Source organism: Rhipicephalus microplus, unplaced genomic scaffold, assembly GCF_043290135.1.
Source record: "Rhipicephalus microplus isolate Deutch F79 unplaced genomic scaffold, USDA_Rmic scaffold_34, whole genome shotgun sequence".
NCBI classification, from domain to species: Eukaryota; Metazoa; Arthropoda; class Arachnida; order Ixodida; family Ixodidae; genus Rhipicephalus; species Rhipicephalus microplus.
In genome coordinates this window covers 850955-871234 of record NW_027464607.1, presented here as the reverse complement: position 1 = coordinate 871234, position 20280 = coordinate 850955, and the positions used below count along the sequence as shown (strand labels likewise).

Sequence of the window (20280 nt, the reverse complement as noted above, 5' to 3'; positions counted from 1 at the left end):
TCGTTTTTTCTTGTAGGTAGATGACATTGTCGTGCATTTATCTGAATACACGTGCTTATCTGCTTGCTCGCCTGACGATTATGGCTCAAAAGCGGCTTGGAGGTAGAAAATAAACATGTTGTTGCTAGTAGCGCTCTGTCCTGTCGGTCTATTCTTTCCTATGTTAGTTTTTTCGCCTCGCGCTACATAAATTTCTTTCAAATGTTTTACCAACAAGCCCACATCGCCACTCTTGCCTCTGTTACTGGCAATGCCCATACGCTTTTTTTTTTTTTTCTTGCGCATTGCCTCCGCCACAGAAATAAGCAAAGGGCGCGGGTATCCTTCTCTTTCTAGGTACTTTGACTGCGCCAGGAGACTAGCATGAGAAGGGTAGCCGCACCCTTTGCTCATTTCTGTGGCGGAGGCAATGCACGGGAAAAGGAAACGTATAGGCATTGACGGTGAAAAACAGGGCACCACAGCGAAAAAGCAGGAAAAGGTGGTGGTCATTTCATATTAGCACTTTGTGTCACACCGCCTAAAGAAAATAGGACAACGCCTCAACGTGAAGGTGGTCTTCAGTGCCCCTGACAAGTTGTCCCAGTTGACAAACTCGACCTGCCCCGTAAAGAGAAACGGAAAGCAGTGCATAGTTAGGCATAGGACGCAGTTTGTCGACTGTGCGCTAGGCGTGGTGTACAGGACCCCATTGTCTTGCGGTGCATGTTATGTGACCAGATCGGCAGATGCCTAAAAGAAGGCTTACGGGAACACACCAATAATGTTTGTAATGGCAAAGATGGCTTCCTGGCTCAACACGTGAGCATGTGTGGGTGCACTCCTCTGTTCCAAAGGACAACAGTTCTCGGTAAGATTAACGAAGAACACGAGCGTATAATCTATGAGGCTGCTCAGATGGCGCTTGAAAGAGCCGCATGCGTAAGCAAGCCATCAGTTGCTCTGTCGCAAAGAGAGCTATGTTTTTTGAGGTACGAGAGTCGGTGCAGCAGGCACAGTGATTGTTAAAGATATTTCGTATCTTTAAATCTGTTATTTTTTCACTGTTCTTTCTGTTCACTGAGGTAGATTAACAGCCTTCTTGTCATTAAAATTTCAGTTGGAAGTCAGTGTTTGTTTTTTTCCTGTCTGCCGTGTATTTTTTCGTGCTGTTAAACCTCAAGTATGCTAAACCTACAAGCCCAGTAAGCCACTTTGTTCACCAGCAAATCAGGCTTAAATAACTTATGACAAACAGTACAGAACCTGAAAAATGTGTGTAGCAGCAGGATACCTAGCTGTGTCTCAAGAAGCTTTCTCGGTGACTATGTATACTTGTGTGCATGTTGTCGAGTGCAGTTTGCGACAGTGACAGAGATGATTGCACAAACTCAGTTTCACCAAAAAGGTGAAGCAATAAATGTGATAGCGAAAAATTGCAATGTTATATGAAGTGAGGCTGGCAATCAATTCATTCTTATTCAATCTTACATAACTCAGCAAAGCGTGGTGTAGAGAACACAGATGTTTTAGGTACACTTCTGGTGCAATTTTTATTGCGATATCGACACTCTTGGCAGAATTTTGATGTCGGCGTCGACGCCGCTATCGACCTCGACATGGGCGTCACAGTCCCTCACCGTATATGTATCCGTATCTATATATATAAAAATACAAAAAAAAAGTTCTGAAAAAAAGACTCCGGTGCGCGGAATCAAACGTGGAACCTCTGAGTCGTGAATGCGAGCCGTTAACCAGTGAGCCACAGAGAAGCACGTCCTTCAACATTCATATGGCAAGCTATTTATATCTACCACTTACCGCTGGTGACGAGTAGTACCGCGGGGGGGGGGGGGGGGGGACGACGACTTTTGTGTTTTCAGCATAACCAGCAAGATAGCGCAATGAGTGCGCGGAGGCCCGGGCTCTCATCTCCTACGCACACTTTGCTTTGCGGAGAGCAGAAGGTGCTCTCCGCACCTTCTGCTCTCCGCAAAGCAAAGTGAAGCAGAAGGTGTGGAGAGCAGAATGTTTAAAACGTGCGCCTTTTTCAACCATTTTTTTTTTGCTTGGCATGGGCTGCGATAATTCGGGAATACATGCAATTTCTTTCATGTGCCGAGGTTTCTCTCTTTTTTTTTTTCACTTTAAAAAACGGCGGCAACCACCTGCATACCCGAGCCTGTTCACAGTTCAGCAGATTTAAAATGAGCGTCTTTTTTGATCAATCTGTTTGTTTGGCATGTGCTACCATGCTTCGCACACTCAAATATTTGTGATGCACAAATATCTCTTAATTATTGCCTATTTTTATGCTTTGCATAAAGGCGCACTGGAAGTCCCTAGTGAAGGCGAGTGCACCCGCAGTGTGGGTGGTTTAAAACGCCCCTTTGATCAATAATTTTTTTTGCTTGGAGTGAGGTGCCATGCTTCAGGAAGACGTGCAATTTTTTGACAGGCACTGATATCTGTCCATTGTGTTTTTTTTTCCAAAGCAGTGCGGCAACTTTTGCTTTCGCATTAGAACGCAGGCACACAGTGCCTGCGTTCTAATGGTTTCAGTTTCTTCCTTTCAGGGGTTATCGCTTCTTGCACCCGCAAAGTTGATTGCTGCGTGGTTTCCAATCTCTCAAAGGATGAAAACTTGTGATTATCTCATTCATTCCTTCTTGGTGCGTGATTACATGCTTCTGTGCGGCGTTAAATAGTAGAAAAAATGCTGCCATGGTTGCTTTTCTTCCTGTTTTGAGGACTCGGAAAAACTAACTCTGCTTTGTTGGCAATAAGATGTATTACGACTTTTTCCTCGTTTTGCTGCCCGGACGGGCACACGACAATAGATTGCTTCTTAGCGCTCACTGGTGCAGTTCACTCACTGACCCCGCATATTCGTTGCCGCGCATTGACGCATGTATTTTTGGCGCACTGTCGAGCCCCCTCTCATATAGAGAGAAAGAGCGCCCGACTTCACGTAGCCATGTGCCCACACTTTCTCTATAGAGAGAAAGCGGGGCCCGGCATCAAAAAGCTTCACGCTGGTGCGTTAGACAGCTTACGCTGGTGAGTTAGACGGATACATGGAGTCACGTCTTCCTGAACCCACGTATCCATCATGAGCAATATGAATGAGAAAAAAATTCTGTGAAAGAAAAAGGACCTGCTCCAAAAAAAAGAAAGAAAAGAAACCCTGCTTAAAGTTGTTCGGCAGATTTTTGCAAATCGTTGGCTTTTGCTGTCTGGTGGCCTAGAGATAGGTGGTGTAAGAAGCTTGCACTGTATGTGTCTGCTTGAGCTGATAGATCTTACATGTTTCTTCTATCATCGGGTGGCCATGCGCTTCCGAGCATGAGCCTCCGAACCTGGACGTCATGGATTGCTCACTTCCATGCTGAATGACACAGATCTGCCAGCGGGAACAAAATCAAGCTGGTGCCATTGTCCATGATTGCTTTCTGGAGAGTGACCGTACCACTTAAAAGTGATAAAAAAAATGCTTCACTATGTCCTCGGCACCGAGCCGGCCAGTGGCCAGTGTGAGTGCGTAGATGGGGCAGGTGAAAGAAGCGTCGAACAGCTTTTGTTTCACAGACGACAATGTCTGCTGGTGCAATGTACAGTTCGAATTGTCCACTCAATGCGCCAACCATTGTCAAAACATCTAGCGCGAAGGCCCCAAGCGGCCATCCGTGAGCACGCATTGAAAACCCGAACACTGATCAGTCTCTTCCGTTAAAAGTACATCCCTCCAAAAGACGCCGCAGATAGAGTACGCGTGTTGTTTATGTGTGTTTAAAATGATGATTAAAATTGCACACGAGATGCATTTTGTGATCGTCAGCTCTCTTTCATCATGTGATCACCAGCTCTCAAATGGGGCCAATAGACCGGAGTGCTAACTAAGTATTGGATAATCGAAAACGTGAGATTGGGTGGGTTTATACTAAAAAGTTGGTGTTATTCACGGTGTCTTGCAGCCCAATTTAATTTCACGCATGCACATATATGAATCAACACTGACACAAACATACACTAACACAACCAATGCAGAATAAAACACCACATGAATAGATTGCTTGCATTACCCGACCGCACTTCGACAATCCCGAATATATAGGCCCAAGATTTTGACCTGCCATATAGGTAGTGCCAGTAGGAGAGCTATGTCTTTTCTTGGGTTGATGAACAATAAACGTTAAACATCAATTCTGTGTCACTTGATGCTCAATAAATTTATGGTCTCAATGTGCGATGGCACACATCAGCTTGTATTCTTTTTTTTACAACAACAATAACTCTCAGAAGTCATCCCTAAAACCTAGTAAAGGCAGTAAAAAATTACTCTCTTTATACTCACTCAAAAACCTCAACATGGTAAATAATGACTAGACTTGCTATGTTCGGAACTAGGTAGGTTAGCATGAGGATAAATTTTCACCTCGACTTGTATGTAGTAAAAAAAATTCAGAAAAAGAAGTTCGCTAGAGGACAAGTAGTTTACCCCCTTTTTCAGGTTATTTAAGGTCGGTTTTGTTTAGTGTGTATAGAGCACTCCTGGCAGCAACTCACCATGTGGTATCCGCACAGCAGGAGGCCATTGCTCTGGAGGATCACGTGGCCAATCCACTCAAGTGTTGTCGAGCTCTGCACTATGCAAAGCCCAAGTGCATATGTAAGTCTTCAGAACACAAACTATGAGCCACTAAGAAGCATATTAGATTTATTTATGTACTTTTTTTTTCAGAGGTATATTGCAAGGCTATAATACAGAGCCTTAGACAGGGTGAAGGACAGTAATTTTAAGAGTTCATTTTTTTTCTTAGACATAATACAATAAAAACAAACAGACAATAATGCCAGGGTGTATATAGGGGATGTTATTAGAAAGTACTCGTAATATAAATGTGAAGAAAGAAAAGCGGGCGAAAAGATAACTTGCTACCGGCAGGATCCGAACCTGCGCCCTTCGAATAACGCGTCCGATGCTCTACCACTGAGTTACAGTGGCGGTCATCCCCTTGTCCCTTTATAGGGTATATATGTGCATTTAACCATGGGAGCGTCAATCAGTGCTACCAGTTGCCATTGTGGCAATTGTGGAACACTCTTTTTTGCTTGTTTGACGTCACGTAGTTCGTGGTCTTGTTATGAGATGGCAGCTGAGCAATTGTCCCTCGCATACCACCTGCAGGTATCAAGTCTGCTCGAATGAGACCCTCGGTATGAATGAAGAAAAATAATTTCAAGAGCTTGCGGTAGAGCATCGAATGCATGATTCGAAGGTCACAAGTTCAGATCCTGCCAGTGGCAAGTCATCTTTTAGTCTACTTTTCTTTTTTCACATTACAATTACTTCCAATATTATCCTCTATACATTCCCAGGCATAAGTTTCTGTTAGTTCTCATTAGTATAATGTCTAACAAGAAAAATTAGTCCTTCAAATTAGACTTTCCTTCATTGATAGCAAGGGTGTCATTCTAGTAGATACAAGGGATAATCGGTGAGCTGCCGTCTCGTAATGAGATCACGTACTACGTGATGCCAAGCAGGCAAGAAAGCGTTGCTCGCCCAGTGGCAACAGGTGGCACTCTCTGACGCTACCGCGCCCCGTTGCGGTGGTCTAGTGGCTAAGGTACTCAGCTGCTGACCCGCAGGTCACGGGATCGAATCCCGGCTGCGGCGGCTGCATTTCCGATGGAGGCTGAAATGTTGTAGGCCCGTGTGCTCAGATTTGGGTGCACGTTAAAGAACACCAGGTGGTCGAAATTTCCGGAGCCCTCCACTACGACGTCTCTCATAATCAAATGGTGATTTTGGGACGTTAAACCCCACATATCAATCAATCTGGCGCTACCACAGTTAAATACACATATTTTATTCATATACAGTCAAGCCCGCTTTTAACGAACCTGAGCGTGACGCCGCATCGGTTCCCTGTATTCCAAAGTTCGTAGTAAATGAAACACAGCTTTTAAAAAAAGTTGCGTGTGAAAACAAACTTTTTTGCCCCCAAAAGTCCGTGATGCTTGTGTTTCGAAGAGGAAAAGGGAGAAGGGCGATCTCGAGTTCATTTAAACCGTCAGGGTGCTCGTTCGCCGAGGCCCGTGGCATAAGCTGCATGAGGCACTGGCTCTAAAGTTCCGTCGTTCTTGCAATTCAATTCCTCCAAATTGCTCTCGTCATGTACTTCATTCACAATTTGCCAATCTGTGCACTGTAGTATTGGCATCATCATTGGCCGTAATTAAACCATCACAACAGATGTCCCACCCGCTCTCCGAGGTCGGAGTCAATGACCCACTGCCACAAATGCCGCCGCTGTGGCCCTGTTCGGGACCTTCAGGCTCGGCATCGAGCCCGACGTCATCGACGTCCCCCTCGCGAAAACAGTTTTGCGCGCATGTGGCCGTCACCGCCACCCACGAAATATTCACCACCTCCACAGATGAATACCGGGACGCCCGAAGCGGCAAATTGGCTGCCAGGTGGTCAACAGCTATGAGCAAGGGCTCCGCAACGCGGCACCCAACGCGCGGATTACGCTCAAGCCAAGCGGTCACGCTTTCGAGGTTTTGTTGAGCGGCAGGAAAAAGCGTGTTAGTCCTCCCGTCAGCCATCATGACCACAAACGCACACCAAGAGCGAGCAAGACACGCACACGCGACACACATGCCAGAACGCGTGGAACAACTCTAGGCCCATTTCTAGTCAGAAAATGAAACTAATTCGAGCCAGCGTGACGTGGCGGGCGTTGCGGAGCGGTGGGTAACAAACACTTGATAAGTGTTTGTTATCAAGAGAGGAGAGCAGACTTGTGAGATAAGGGCAAGGAGTTGCGATAAAGAGAGGGGAGGATTCGGTGGAAGCGCGACCTTAAAAACCAGAACACACGGGAAGGAGGCAGCTCTGGTAGCTTGCTTGAAAGGTTCGCAAAACTCGCACGAAGAAAAACTTGGAAAGAGTGCCTGCGCGCGCAAAAGTCAATGCATGGCCGCCTGGATCAGTGCTCGCGGCGGTGTTCGAAGAATCGGAGGCCGTGGTCAAAAAATCGTTTTGTTGCGCCGGCAGATTTGCATGGCCTCACGAACTTTAATAATTTGGGATTCATTGCGTGCAAATTAACAGCTGTTTTCGCACTTCCGCACGCACACGGAAGGGATGCTGAGCCGAGTACGAAGTGAGTGAGAACAAGTTTTAAACACGAAATGAATCGCAAATTATCAGAGTCGGTGGGGTAGCGTACGCACGTGCACTAGATGCAGATTATCGATAAAGTCGGTGCCCGACAATGTTGGCAAATGGTCTGGTCACTCGAGGCCGGCGATGCCAACGACAGTACCAGCGATCAAAAACAGGGTAGATGGCTGAACGATCTTCGAAAGATCGGTGGCAGTGTGAAAACACGGGCCTCGTTTGGTGATGCGGGGTGCTCAGAGTAGCGGGCGGACAAAGGACGGAGGGGTGCTTAACAAAAAGCAGTCAAGGCATGGAGGAAGGAAACAGCTTTCCTTCCTCCAGTTGGGGAGAGCGGCACTAGAGGATCGCGGAGGCAGGGTCGGTGTTTAGCAATAAGAATGTATGGGCACCTTGCCGATGCCTGATCAGTGGTCGAAATTGGTTTCCCGGGAAATCCGCAGACCGCTGACTCCGTTCGCTGTAACCGATCAGCGGCGCTTAGAGACGTTTGTTGTGAGATTTTGTGCTATTGAACCAATGTATATTTTCATGGTCATGCGGATATTGTTCCTTTTAAGGGAAAGTTCGTTTTAAGCTGGGCCATTATATGTGGGCTCGACTGTATCCTGAAGGCTCATGTGGGCATTTAGAGGGGTTTTCGTTATACAATAAATTTGCCAATCAAAACATTGTTATCGGAAAATAAAAATGGCAAACAAAGTAAAATACAGTTATATAAACAAAGATGCAAAGCGGAAAAAAATTGGTGACACAAATAAAATCTCGATAAGAGGGACACAGCTATAGTGTGAAAAAATAAAAAATATGCAGAAAGTTTCCCAGAAAAAAAAAGGAAGTACATTTACAATGAAGGAAGAGTAAAAATAAATACATGCTTGCACAAAAAAACATGCCTAAATATGTCCCATATTTACAAGCGTAATAAATGCACTCACATAATAAACACAGCCCCAACTTAAGTCGTCAAAAGTAAAATTTTTTTCCTCGTGAACCCCCTACGTTCCTTTCCTGCAGTCCCGCTAACCATAACTGGGTGCCTCCTTGCCTGTTGAATCTCTTCCGTTTTTTATGATCATGCCGACCCACCCCCGGCCACCTCGGCTCGCTCCTTTCACCCGCCACCACGAGCTCTATATGTTTTCTATCTGTGCACGGTATGTACCCGGTCTTTTTTAAATATCTATGCACCAAAGTAGGGTTCACGATTGGTTCGAGTATAGACATCGCAACTCAAAAACACACAGCGAGCGAAGGTCACGACTTCCCGTGCCCATCAATGGTCGTTTCCTGCAAATATGTACGAAACTTTAAGGCCCAACCACATGCACGCAATTTTTGAGCAGCGACGACAGGATTTACTATTGCTATTGGTGCCTCAAAAGGCCGTTTGTTGCAATTGTGTCGCAGGTTTTAAGAAAACCAGAAAAAAATCGTCTGTCGCCTAGAAAAATTGTGACTATTTCTGCAAAATGGTCCCCGAATGTCGCTTCAGTTGCAAGCGAGGCGGCTGCTGTATTCTGTAGTTATTCTTGTTATCGATGATTTGTTTTGATCCTTCAGCGGTAGCTTGCTGCAATGTTTGTTGCTTGCTACAATGTCTATGCCGTCGTTATGGTCGTTGTGCAAGGTTGCCACAAAGGTGACAAAGTGTGTCGTGGCATCATAGCGCACACTTTTAGGCACTCCTCGTGATCACAGCAGATATCACGGTTGCGGTTAAACGATTGCGAAAAAAGATAGCCACAATACGCTTTTATGGCATGCACGGGCAGCACGAGACGAGTTTGCAGAATATAGCGCCTTCAACCACCGAAGGTGAGTGAAGTGCAACAAAGAAGCTGAATGACCTAACTTTTTCTTGCATTACCGCATATTTTCACTCATACTGAAAAAGTTTTCATAAAATTTGCCCTGCCTAATAAACCCACGCCCAACTTTGCTTCGATTTTTCGAGAAAAAAATTTCGTTGATTTTGCGAGTAAATACGATAAGTCGTATGTCAAAAAAAATATGCAACTGGTTTACAAAACTGGCATGATCAATGATTGAAACGATGTCCCCTGGCAGTGTGTTCCAGTGATGTATGGCTAGAAGTAATGGTGAGTGTTGATACATATTTCTGCATGCAAATAAAAGCTGTATTTTGATTTGGTGATCAATATGTTAAAAAATATTATGAGGTGTGTTTGTGTGGGCTTCATGAAAGCAGGATTTACTATGTTAAAATGCATGAAAATGAAACAAAAGTGATGACAGTCTGCGTTCTTTAAGAGGGGGTAATGAAAAAGAGTGTTTAATAACTGTAATGCTGTAGTTGCGAAGATACTACTTGGTGATAAATCTTGCCGCTTTATTTTGTATTGCTTCTAGTTGATCGATGATATATGATAGATGTGGGTTCCAGATAGCGGATACATATTCTATCTTTGAATGAACAAGTGTAATGCAAGCTAGCATTTTAGTGGTAGAGTTTGCCATGTACAGGTTTCTTTTAACAGGGTTTTAACAGGTTTCCAATATGAAAATTCAAAAAATATTTTAAAGGAAAACTCAAGGGATATTTATAGACTTTCCAGGACCTATCACAGGTTTTTCAAGGACTAAAAGCGGCAAGCAATGTTGAAAATTTTTACTCTACATTTTTCAACATTAACTCATTTTTATTGCACTTATACAGCACATGCATACTGCAATTATAACAAACATGTCTAGTCTGCACTTTAACTTACTTCAGATTCACTGCTCACACAACAGGAAAGAAGCCAGCAATGAAGAGCATTAAAAGTCTGTCACTTCGTTTGTTCCTGGTTTGACACAATAAAACTTTATTCCCCATGCAGCTTTTCAAAACAAAACTATATCAACTCATGCCAAATTACTGTTTCAGAAATGGAGAGTTGGTCAGGTGGATGCCAATCCACACCTGCCAATTCAAGAATTCCAGATCTGGGAGATTCCCGCAACGAGAAGAATGGGGGAAGTCGTGCTGATTGATCTTCCTTCTTTTTAGTTTTGCACGAAAAGAAAAACATCGCGAAAAAAACGGGGGGGGGGGGGGGGGGTCAGTAAAAAGCAGCATTGCGTGGTCTCATACTGACATGGAGTAGCTTAACACCCGAGGGTAGGGTTCCCCAACTACCGCATGAAGTGCGAGTACCAAAAGGGAGCGAACACTTACATCTCTGGAAATTTTCGACATCAAGACCACTAGCAAAATCTATTTCTGTCAAAAGAACTCTCGTATGTCTTCCTAGGAAACACGGGAACGGATGGGACGACGCAGCCGGTTGCCGGAAAAGCGCGAGCCGAAGCTTCACCTAAGGCCGACTCAAAACTAAACGTCTAAGTATAGTCAAACTACCCAGATTTGACAGGAACAACGTTACTTATTCTTTGAAAAGAAACACCAAGATGCTTCTAGCATTTTTTACATCTTTATTGCCTCTACCACTTCGTCAGTCATGTCTGCAATAGCGATTTCGCACGCAATGGTTGCGGAAACCGGTAGTTTCGTTTTCAACCCACATGCACTGGCTGGGTACGTACCTTCAAAACCATGTCAGTTTTTGCAATCTACAATCACAACTGCAGCAATTTTGTCCACAGTTTTTGTGGAACGCATTGTCGCTTTAACTGTTCAAGCTTTGAAGGTGCATGCACTTTCGAATTTCTGTAATGTCGTCGCCACATAATTGTCTCAAGAGCAACCAAAGTTTTGTCCACAGCGGTTGTGGCAAACGATAACTGCAGTTTTGACAATGCGTGCGCTGGCCGAGCATGTCCTTTCGAAGCTTCAAGCGCGCTGCTCTCGGCCTTCATTCCACAAATTTGGCACTAAAGTTTATACGATCACCGCAATGAGCAAAAGAGCTCAGGACCTTCGAATTTCGGCCCAACGGACACAGTGGAACTTGGTTGGGGAATTTCACGAATTCGTATACTTGCTAGTTTCACATCATTGAGATTCTACTGTACGTTTCGATGAACGCCTCCTAAATACTCTCACAATAAAATGCGTAAGGTTCGCAAAAAAACTGTATTGGATTGGGCTGCATTTTTGTCAATGCAGCCAGATTACACACAGAAATTTCAATTTCCGGGAAATTTTTCTGCCAATCGTACAAACGTTAGAACCGGTCAAAATACAGGAGACTTGGCAAGTATGTCGATTTACCACATACAGTAAAGGAGGCCGCACTGTCAATTGGGAGTGCTCAGAAAATTCAAGAATTTTCATGGATGAAAACGAATTTCAGGACGACTTTCAAAGGCCTTGAAAATTAATTTTTTCATAATCAGGGGTTTTCAAGGACCTGTACACAAGCTGTTTAATAAATACAAGTGTTTTTGACACCTTAGTGTATCTATGTGCTCATTCCAAGATAGGCCAGATGATAAATGAATTTCGAGATATTCAAACACAGAGAGAGAGAGAGAAAACATTTATTGAAAGAAGCTTGTGAGTGAAGGTGGGAGGGTCCCTTATTCCAGGAACCCTCTGGCTTGGACAGCCCACCGAGCTCGAGCGACGAGTTGACGCTGCTCGACCAGGTCCGGCTGGGAGATCGCAGCCTCCCACGCTTCACTGAGGAGGTCCTGATCCGCATCTGGTGCTGCTGCTCGTAGTCTTGGGACGCTTACTTTGCACTGCAGTAGGAGGTGCGCCAGAGTGTCAGCCACATTGCAGTAAGGGCAGATGTAGCTGTGCAACGTTGGCCTCATATGGTGCAATAGTACGCCGCGGGTGAAAGTGTTGCTTTGAAGATGCCTATAATCAGTCCCTTCGTCTCTTGCGAGTTTTGGATGTGGCGGAGGGTATAACCTGCGTTTGAGCCGATAATGTTGCAGTAATGCATGGTACGTTAGTGGTATGACTTCTCTTGCCTCTGATTCTGTTGTTAGTGGGAGGTGCCTCGGATCTTGTATGGGATATTAAACATAGATACTTTTTCAAAGGAGACACCTTGAATTACATATTGGCTCAGTTCTGTTTCATGTGCTCTTGTAAATGTCATGGCCTTAGTTTTAGAAGTATGAATTTGGATTTACCACTGGTGACACCCAAGTGTGAGTTTATTAAGGTCCATCTGTAATGATTCATTAGCTTGGGTGCTGTCAATTTTTCTCTAAATGATGCAGTCGTCTGCAAATAATCCTATTGTAAATGATAAACCATGTCGAATGTCGTCGATGTAAATGAGAAAGAAAATTGGTCTCAGGACCAATCCCTGAGAAACACCCGTGAAAGTGACGTGTGTCTATTCAAATAAGCTAAACGGCTGCGGTTGGTCAAAAAACTAGTTATCCATGCAATGATTTTGCTGTTGATGTTCAGATTTGTTAACTTAATTATCAAGTGGATGTGTGGAACCTTGTCAATGCTTTAGCAAAATCAATTAATACAGCGTCAATTATAAAACCAGCATAAATGGCTTCATATAAATCCGGTCTGAATTCAAATAGCTGAGTTTCAAATGAATGACAGCGAAGGAAACCATATTGATTGTTGTAAAAAATATTGTGTTCGAATAGACATGTCATGACGGTGGATGATATGACGTGCTCTAATAATTTACAGCATATTGTGACGATGCGGGATCGACGAGCACACAAAGCACCTCGAACAAATACGCTTTATCGATCACAAGACAAAGACTGCAACGTCTTCTTCGTCTCTGCCCTCGGCCAAGGACACCCACGCTGCTTCAATGTCGCCGCCACTGGCACGAACGTGCGTCATTATTCCCCCCCCCCCTTGAAAAAAAAAACACCGGCCCGATGTTAAATGTTTGACAATCTCTGGTGAATGTCTGCGGCGCTTTGCACACTGAACACCGTTCAGAACAACCTCGTAATTGTCGTCACTGATGCGTCGCAGAACGCTGTAGGGTGCAAAATACCTTCGCAACAGCTTTTCAAAGAGCCCACGCTGATAAGTAGGTGTCCAGACCCACACTTTGTCGCCCACGTTGTATATCACAGTTCTCTGCTGGAGGTTGTAATGTTTGGCGAATCGTCTTGTTGTTTGGTGATTCACAACCTAGCAAGTTGTCTGGCTTCCTCTGTTCACTGGGTAAACTCTTCGGTGTCCATCTCATTGCCATCATTTTCAGAGGGAGCATCGCGTTTAACGTTGTTGTAACTTCGCGTCCGTAAAGGAGACTGAAAGTTGTCTTCCAAGTGGTCTCCTGACGAGCCATGTTGTACACGAATGTGACATAGGGCAAATGTCGTCTCAGTTCTTGTGCTCTACATCTACCTACATGCTTATCATGTCAGCCATGATCTTGTTGGGACGTTCGGTGAACCCGTTGTTCTAGGGATGATACGTCATTGTCTTGCTGTGAGCTGTACCAATTAGTAGGAAAACGGTATCCAAAAGCTCGGCCAAGAGCACAGTTCCTCTGTCGGTGATGACTATTGCGGGAGCACCGTGTCTTAAAACAATGGCTTCGATAAAAAGTTGCGCTGCTTCAGCTGTCGTTGTGCATGGCAGAGCTCCTGTCTCCGCGTATCGGGTCAGGTAATCTGTGGCGACAATTATCCACCTGTTTCAAGTGGCACACTTTGGGAAGGGGCCCAAAAAATCCATGCCAATTTGTGCGAATGGTGTCGCCGGCACTCAGATAGGCTGCAGCAGACCCGCTAGTTTGATGGATGGTGGCTTGCCACGCTGGCAATCTAGATATGCCTGCACATAAGTTTTGACAAGTTCGGCAACTCTTGGCTAGTAATAGTTTTGCCTTATCCTCGCCAATGTTCTTGCGTAAACCAAGTGATCAGCGGTAGGTTCGTCGTGGCAGGCTTGCAGTACCTCAGGTCGAAGCGAAGGAGGATTGACGAGCAAGTAGCTGCTGTCGGCGGTTGAAAAGTTCTTGTCATAAAGAATGCCATTCCGCAAGAAGTATGATGGCAGCCCTCTCGAAAATAACTTTGGCATGCTATTCGTTCGACCTTGTAGGTAATTTATGAGTAGTATCAGTTCAGGGTTGTCGCGCTACTGTTGAGAAAAGGCGGGAGTGTCCAAATTCCCAAAAAGGCCGTGTCCTCATCGTAATCCGGCAATGTCGTCTCAACAGGAGATCGAGACAAACAGTCAACATCGGTGTGTCATTTTCCCGACTCGTAGGTAACAGCAAAGTCAAATTCTAGGAGCCGAAGACTCCAGCGTGCAAGACGGCCAGGTGGATCTTTCAAGTTGATTAACCAACAGAGCAAGTGGCGATAGCTAATAACGGTGAATGGGCGGCTGTACAAAAAAGAACGAAACTTCAGGACTGCCAACACCATTGCCAGACATTTTTTTTCTGTCGTTGTATAGTTAGCTTCTGATCGGGACAGCGTTCTGCTGAGGTAGGCGATCACCTTTTCCATGTCCTCCTTAGACTGTACGAGCACTGCTCCAAGACCCACATTACTAGCGTCTGTATGTAGTATTGTTGGCGCATCTTCATCGAAGTGGGCAAGCACGGGCGGTGTTTGAATACGCTGACGAAGGTCGTAAAATGCCTGCTGCTGGTCTTTGCCCCATGTGAAGGGGATATCAACGCGAGTAAGCTGTGTCAATGGCCATGCGATGCACGAAAAATTGGCAATAAACTGCCGATAATAGGCACAGAGCCCCAAAAAACGTCACACTGATTTTTTGTCTGATGGCCTCGGGAAATTCGCCATGGCGGCAATTTTATCCGGGTCGGGTGGGATCCCTTGGCTGCTCACAACGTGACCGAGCAATTGAAGCTCGTGAAAGCCAAAGTGGCACTTTTCGGGTTTTAGAATAAAACCGGCCAAGCGTATCGCTTCAAAAACTGCTTTGAGCCTTCGTAAGTGTTCCTCGAAAGTCGCCGAAAAGACAATCACGTCGTCGACTGCTGACCTTTCAAATAGCCTCGACGCATCGCCCCGTATCATATCAGGGCACGGCTGTGATCATCGTGGTCGTGTTTTTGTTGTGCCCCGCTGTGAGCGCCACCTGGATAGCTGTTCAGCTCGGAGCATCTCCGGGTGTACTGAACCACACTTTGGCAGCAGCAGCGGATCTGCGCACAGCCTACTGAACCATTGCATATTGTTTTTACAGGTCAGTACTATCGTTGTTTCTTTCCTTAGTGTTTTGTTGCTTTCTGCTGCTGCTGCTGCTGCTGCCATAGTGTTTTTAGTGTTTTTTGATGTCGCCAGCCGAAATGGAAAAACATTTTAAAGAGTTGAAACAAGAGTTTCGCGAAATGCGGACTGCCCTGGAGAGAGAGCTGCGTAAGGAAATACGTGATGTGAAAACAAGTCTAGACTTTTTTAATAAGCAGTTTGAAGAAATTTCGGCTCTGTGCTCGCGGCTTGAAAAAGAAAACGGTGAGCTAAAGGCTCAAAATGATGTTCTGAAGACTGATTGCAGTCAGCTGAAGCAGGTCGTTCTCAACAATGAACGTAGGACTACCGCCCTAGAACAGTACTCGCGAAACCGAAATATTGAAGTGAAAAATGTTCCTTTCGTGGAGGGTGAACGGTTGACCAGGGTCGTTCAGAAGATTGGTGAAGCTGTCGGCGAATCAGTGAAAGAAGATGACATAGAAATTTGCCATCGCGTGACTGCTAAGGATGCATCTTGCCCTCATATTGTTGTGCAGTTCAACAACCGGTCTAAGCGAGACGCAGTTCTGGAAAAGGCGAAAAAGTTGCGCTTAACGACAGCTGATATTGGTTTCCCAGGAAAGACATTTGTCTACGTCAATGAACACCTATGCTCACAGTTAAAAAAACTACTGGGACAAACTGTAGCGCGCAAGAAGGAAGCCGAATGGCGATTTGCCTGGACGAAAGGCGGCAAAATTTTTGCGCGAAAGGATGAGAAGTCGAGGGTGCTTCAGATAACTACTGAGAGCGATCTCGAAAAGATTGTTTAAATTTGTTGAGCTTCATCCTTTAGCAAAAAAAAAAAAAAAAAAAAAAAAAAAAAAAAAAGCTAGAAGAAAAACAGGGCAAAAAGAAAATGGCTGCAGACTGCTTAACGCCACACCAGTTGAGCCTATTGGTATCTGGTAGAAAACACCACATTTCCTACCTTCATATAAATGCGCAATCAGCCAGAAACAAGGCAGATGAGATAGCAATACTGCTTGAATCGTTTGAGTTCTCCTTTGACGTCATCATGGTTACTGAAACCTGGTATCGCCATGAATCCGACGTTCTTCGTATACCTAGCTATGCCACGTATTTCTTGAACCGCAGTGATAAATTAGGTGGTGGTGTTATGCTCCTGGTCAAAGATGTGTTTGAGTGTGAAATACTCGAGGCTTTTTCTGTGGTTACTGACGATTACGAGATTATGACTGTAAAATGTTCTTCGGGTATTTTTTCTGTGATATACCGCCCCCCCAAATGTAACATGTGCAACTTTTTTACGTTTCTAGACACTTTCCTGTCGTGGGTCAATGAAAATGGTTACAATCTTACTATCGGGGGTGACCTAAACATTGATATGCTAACTTCCAGCCCCCAACGTCTTGAACTTTGCAATATCATGGAATCAAACGCATTTAAAAATGTTATAAAACACCCCACTCGATTTCATGCCCAATCCTGCACACTTATCGACGTCATTATAACAAATAGCACAAGTGCACCTCTTTGCTCGGGTGTCCTTAAGACACATATTAGCGACCATTTGCCTGTTTACTCAATTTTAAGTCAAAAGAAGCTTCAACTTAGGGATGCAAAGCCACCGCCTACCCCATTCCGGTACATATGTCCTAGCACAATTGATATGTTCGCTGCATATATATCCAAGATAAAATGGGACGCTGTTTTCCGTGAAACTGATGCAGACACAGCGTATAATGTTTTCATCGAACGTTTTAGTGAAGCCTACAACAAGTGCTTTCCGCTCAAAGCAAAACGCAGACCACGCAAGGCAAGAAAGCCTTGGATTACTTCGGAATGCCTTCAAGCTATAAAAGTAAAAAATGCACTTTACCAGAAATTTCTAATATCTAGAGACAAAGAAGACTTGAAGACATTTAGAAAACATAGAAATACTACAAACTCTTTATTAAGGAAAAGCAAACTTGAATATTTTAGCAACCTTTTCAGCCCTGAAAAAACCAAAACGTCCGAAGCCATCTGGAAAAAGTTAAACATGTTGCTCCACCCACACTCGGATGATAGCACATACCCGACTAAACTCATTGTAGACAACCGCGTTCTAACTGGTGATGACCTTGCTGAAGCTTTCAATAAATTCTTTACCTCTATTGGAGAGAGCTCGCACGACAATAATTTTGCGCGATTCATGGGTTCGCAAGTAGGCGAAAGTGCATTTCTATTTCCAGTGACTACACAGGAGGTTACGGCAGATTTCATGTCACTGAAGAATAGCAGGTGTTGTGACGTAGACGGCCTGGAAATCCGTCCAGTTAAGCATGTTATTCATGTCATATCTCCTATTTTAGAATACATCATTAACTTAATCTTCTCATTGGGCACGTTTCCTAGTCGTCTTCAGATAGCCAAAGTTTCTATTATTTTCAAAGGTGGTGACAAAAATAGCATGACCAATTACAGACCAATTTCTATTTTACCTGTATTTTCTAAAGTAATTGAAAAGTTGTTACATAAACGAATAGTGTCATTCTTAACCAAGCACCACATTATGACGCCTTTTCAATTTGGTTTCACAAAGCAGCGCTCAACAGAAACTGCCCTACTAATGCAAAAAGAAATCATACTCGATGCATTTGAAAAGGAAATATATACACTTGGAATTTTTGTAGATTTCTCAAAAGCATTTGACAGAATCAACCACATTACATTAATTAAAAAACTAGAACACTACGGTTTTCGGGGGAACTTTATAAGTGTCATAAAAACCTATTTGAAATACCGACAGCAAAAAGTAGATATAAATGGCTACGCATCTAGTTTTAAAAAACTGTCACATGGCGTGCCCCAAGGAAGTATTCTGGGTCCCCTGCTTTTTAATCTGTATGTGAACGACTTGACAAACATCGATAACAATACAACATTTATTATTTATGCAGATGATACCAGCTTATTTTTTAAAGACTGCGATTTGCATAAACTAGTTGACAAAGCAAATAGTGTCTTGAAACTGCTGCACATTTGGAGCATAAGAAATTCGCTAATTATAAACACCTCAAAAACAAAATCTGTGCTCTTTCGTCCAATAAATAAGCCCGTAAACTGCGATTTATCATTAGTGATTGGCTCAGAATCTATAAGGATTGAACCGATAGTGAAAACTCTGGGAGTTTTTTTCCACGAAAACATGCTATGGAAGGATCAGGCTGAGTTTGTCCATGCTAAACTTTCTCGTACTGTAGGTATCTTATCGCGCTTACGTTTTCTCTTGCCACAAAAAATTAAACTCTTACTATATAATTCGCTATTTTTATCTACATTAAGCTATTGCTATCTAGTATGGGGCACCACATCGGAAAAGAACTTAGGCCGAATATATAGATTACAGAAAAAGGCTGTGCGCATAATTACAGGTGTTCCTCGCGATGAACATTCCAAACCCATTTTCGAAGCCCTTAATTTACAACCAATGCCTGAGATATACAATACAATTTTAATGAAGCGATATCGTACTTCCTTAAAGAATCACGACTCTTTTCTTACTGATTTAGCGCGTTTGACACCCTATACCTGCCCCTATAGCACACGAGCTACCGATGACTGGAAAATTCCTTACACACGTACTAACTATGGTCGCCAGATGATGAGCTACTTACTGCCACTAACCTTAAACAGTTTCTTACAATAAACCATTTATACTGCTCCGTTCTGTAAATGTTTTTCAACGTGTTAATAAAATGCAAATCGGCATGACCTTGAAGTACATGTTTTGATATAGTATAATAACTGATGATCTCATGCTGCTGTTGCTGTTGCTATGTTGTCAAATGGTGCGAAAGCCTTCGTCAAGCCTTAATGGCTTTTTGCTTTCGCCCCACAGCATCACTGTTGTGACTTTTGTAATGTCTCCTGTGATGTCGGAATAAACTGAATTGAATTTGAATTGAAAGGTACACCAAGCAGGTTGCCACTTAAGTCCCGACAGAACCGTGTTCATCAGACACTAGAATGTTGCTGGCGCCGAACACAAACCGAAAGGAAAGTCCATCGGGCATAACAAAGGCGGTCTTGTCACGATGTCTCTCATCGACTTCCATCTGCCAGTACCCGCTTTTTAAGTCCATGGACGAAAAGTAGCGTACATTTCGTAGTCTATCTAATGAATCATCAATACGCAGCAGAGGATAGACGTCTTTCTTTGTGATCTGATTTAGCTTCTGGTAGTCGCCATCCTTTTTTTTTTCTGATGAGTACTACTGGTGATGTCCAAGGACTGTTTGTTAGATGGCTGAATAACACCATCTTCCAGAATTGTTTTCACCTGTTTTTTAATTGCTTCACTCTCTTTTAGAGCGACATGATAAGGACTTTGTCGGATAGGTCAGACGTCGGGATCCGCGATGATGCTGTGTTTCGTCAGTGCCGTTTGACCAACTCTTGATGTGGATGAGAAGCAGCTGTGGAACTTGTTGATCAGCGTGAGAAAGCGGTCTCACTCAATGCGAGATAACGTTGGACGAACGTCGACAGGTATCCGTGTAGTGATAGTAGACACTGCTGCTTCCTCCACTAAATGACAATCTTCTATTTGAGCGAGTCCGCCGAAATAGGCAATAGCCGTGCCTTTAACTATGTGTGAGCGTTTGCTGCTGAAATTCGTCAACAAGAGTTCAGCGCATTCATCAATTACAGTGATCACAGCCCTGGCAACGGAAATGCCGCTAGTGAATGCGAACTCCTTGATGTGTTCAGCGATGCCAGTACCGTTTTGTAAGATGTCGCAGTGCACAGATACGAGGGAGCAATCTTGTGGCGGCAGTATGACGTCGTCATTGGCAATACGGAAATGAGCGGCTGCTGTTCCTCATCAGTAGCACTGTGCGAGCTTATTATAGCAAACGTTACGCTTCTGTCACGGATGTCAATCACAGCCCCGTATTCGCGCATGAAATCTATTCCCAATATGAACTGTTTACAGCACTCGTGAAGAATGACGAGGGTGACAACAAAGG

At 44.1% G+C, this 20280-nt stretch overlaps 1 protein-coding gene across 12 annotated transcripts in view; it reads right to left on the bottom strand.

The window, feature by feature from the left end:
• LOC119162985 (tRNA (34-2'-O)-methyltransferase regulator WDR6) overlaps positions 1–20280 on the bottom strand; it is a 996048-nt gene that overhangs the window by 403778 nt on the left and 571990 nt on the right. For all 12 annotated transcript variants that reach the window (XM_075884507.1, XM_075884515.1, XM_075884512.1 and 9 more), the window contains one exon: positions 4546–4620. In XM_075884507.1, the coding sequence (XP_075740622.1) occupies positions 4546–4620 (75 nt within the window). The remainder of the gene's footprint in view (positions 1–4545; positions 4621–20280) is intronic.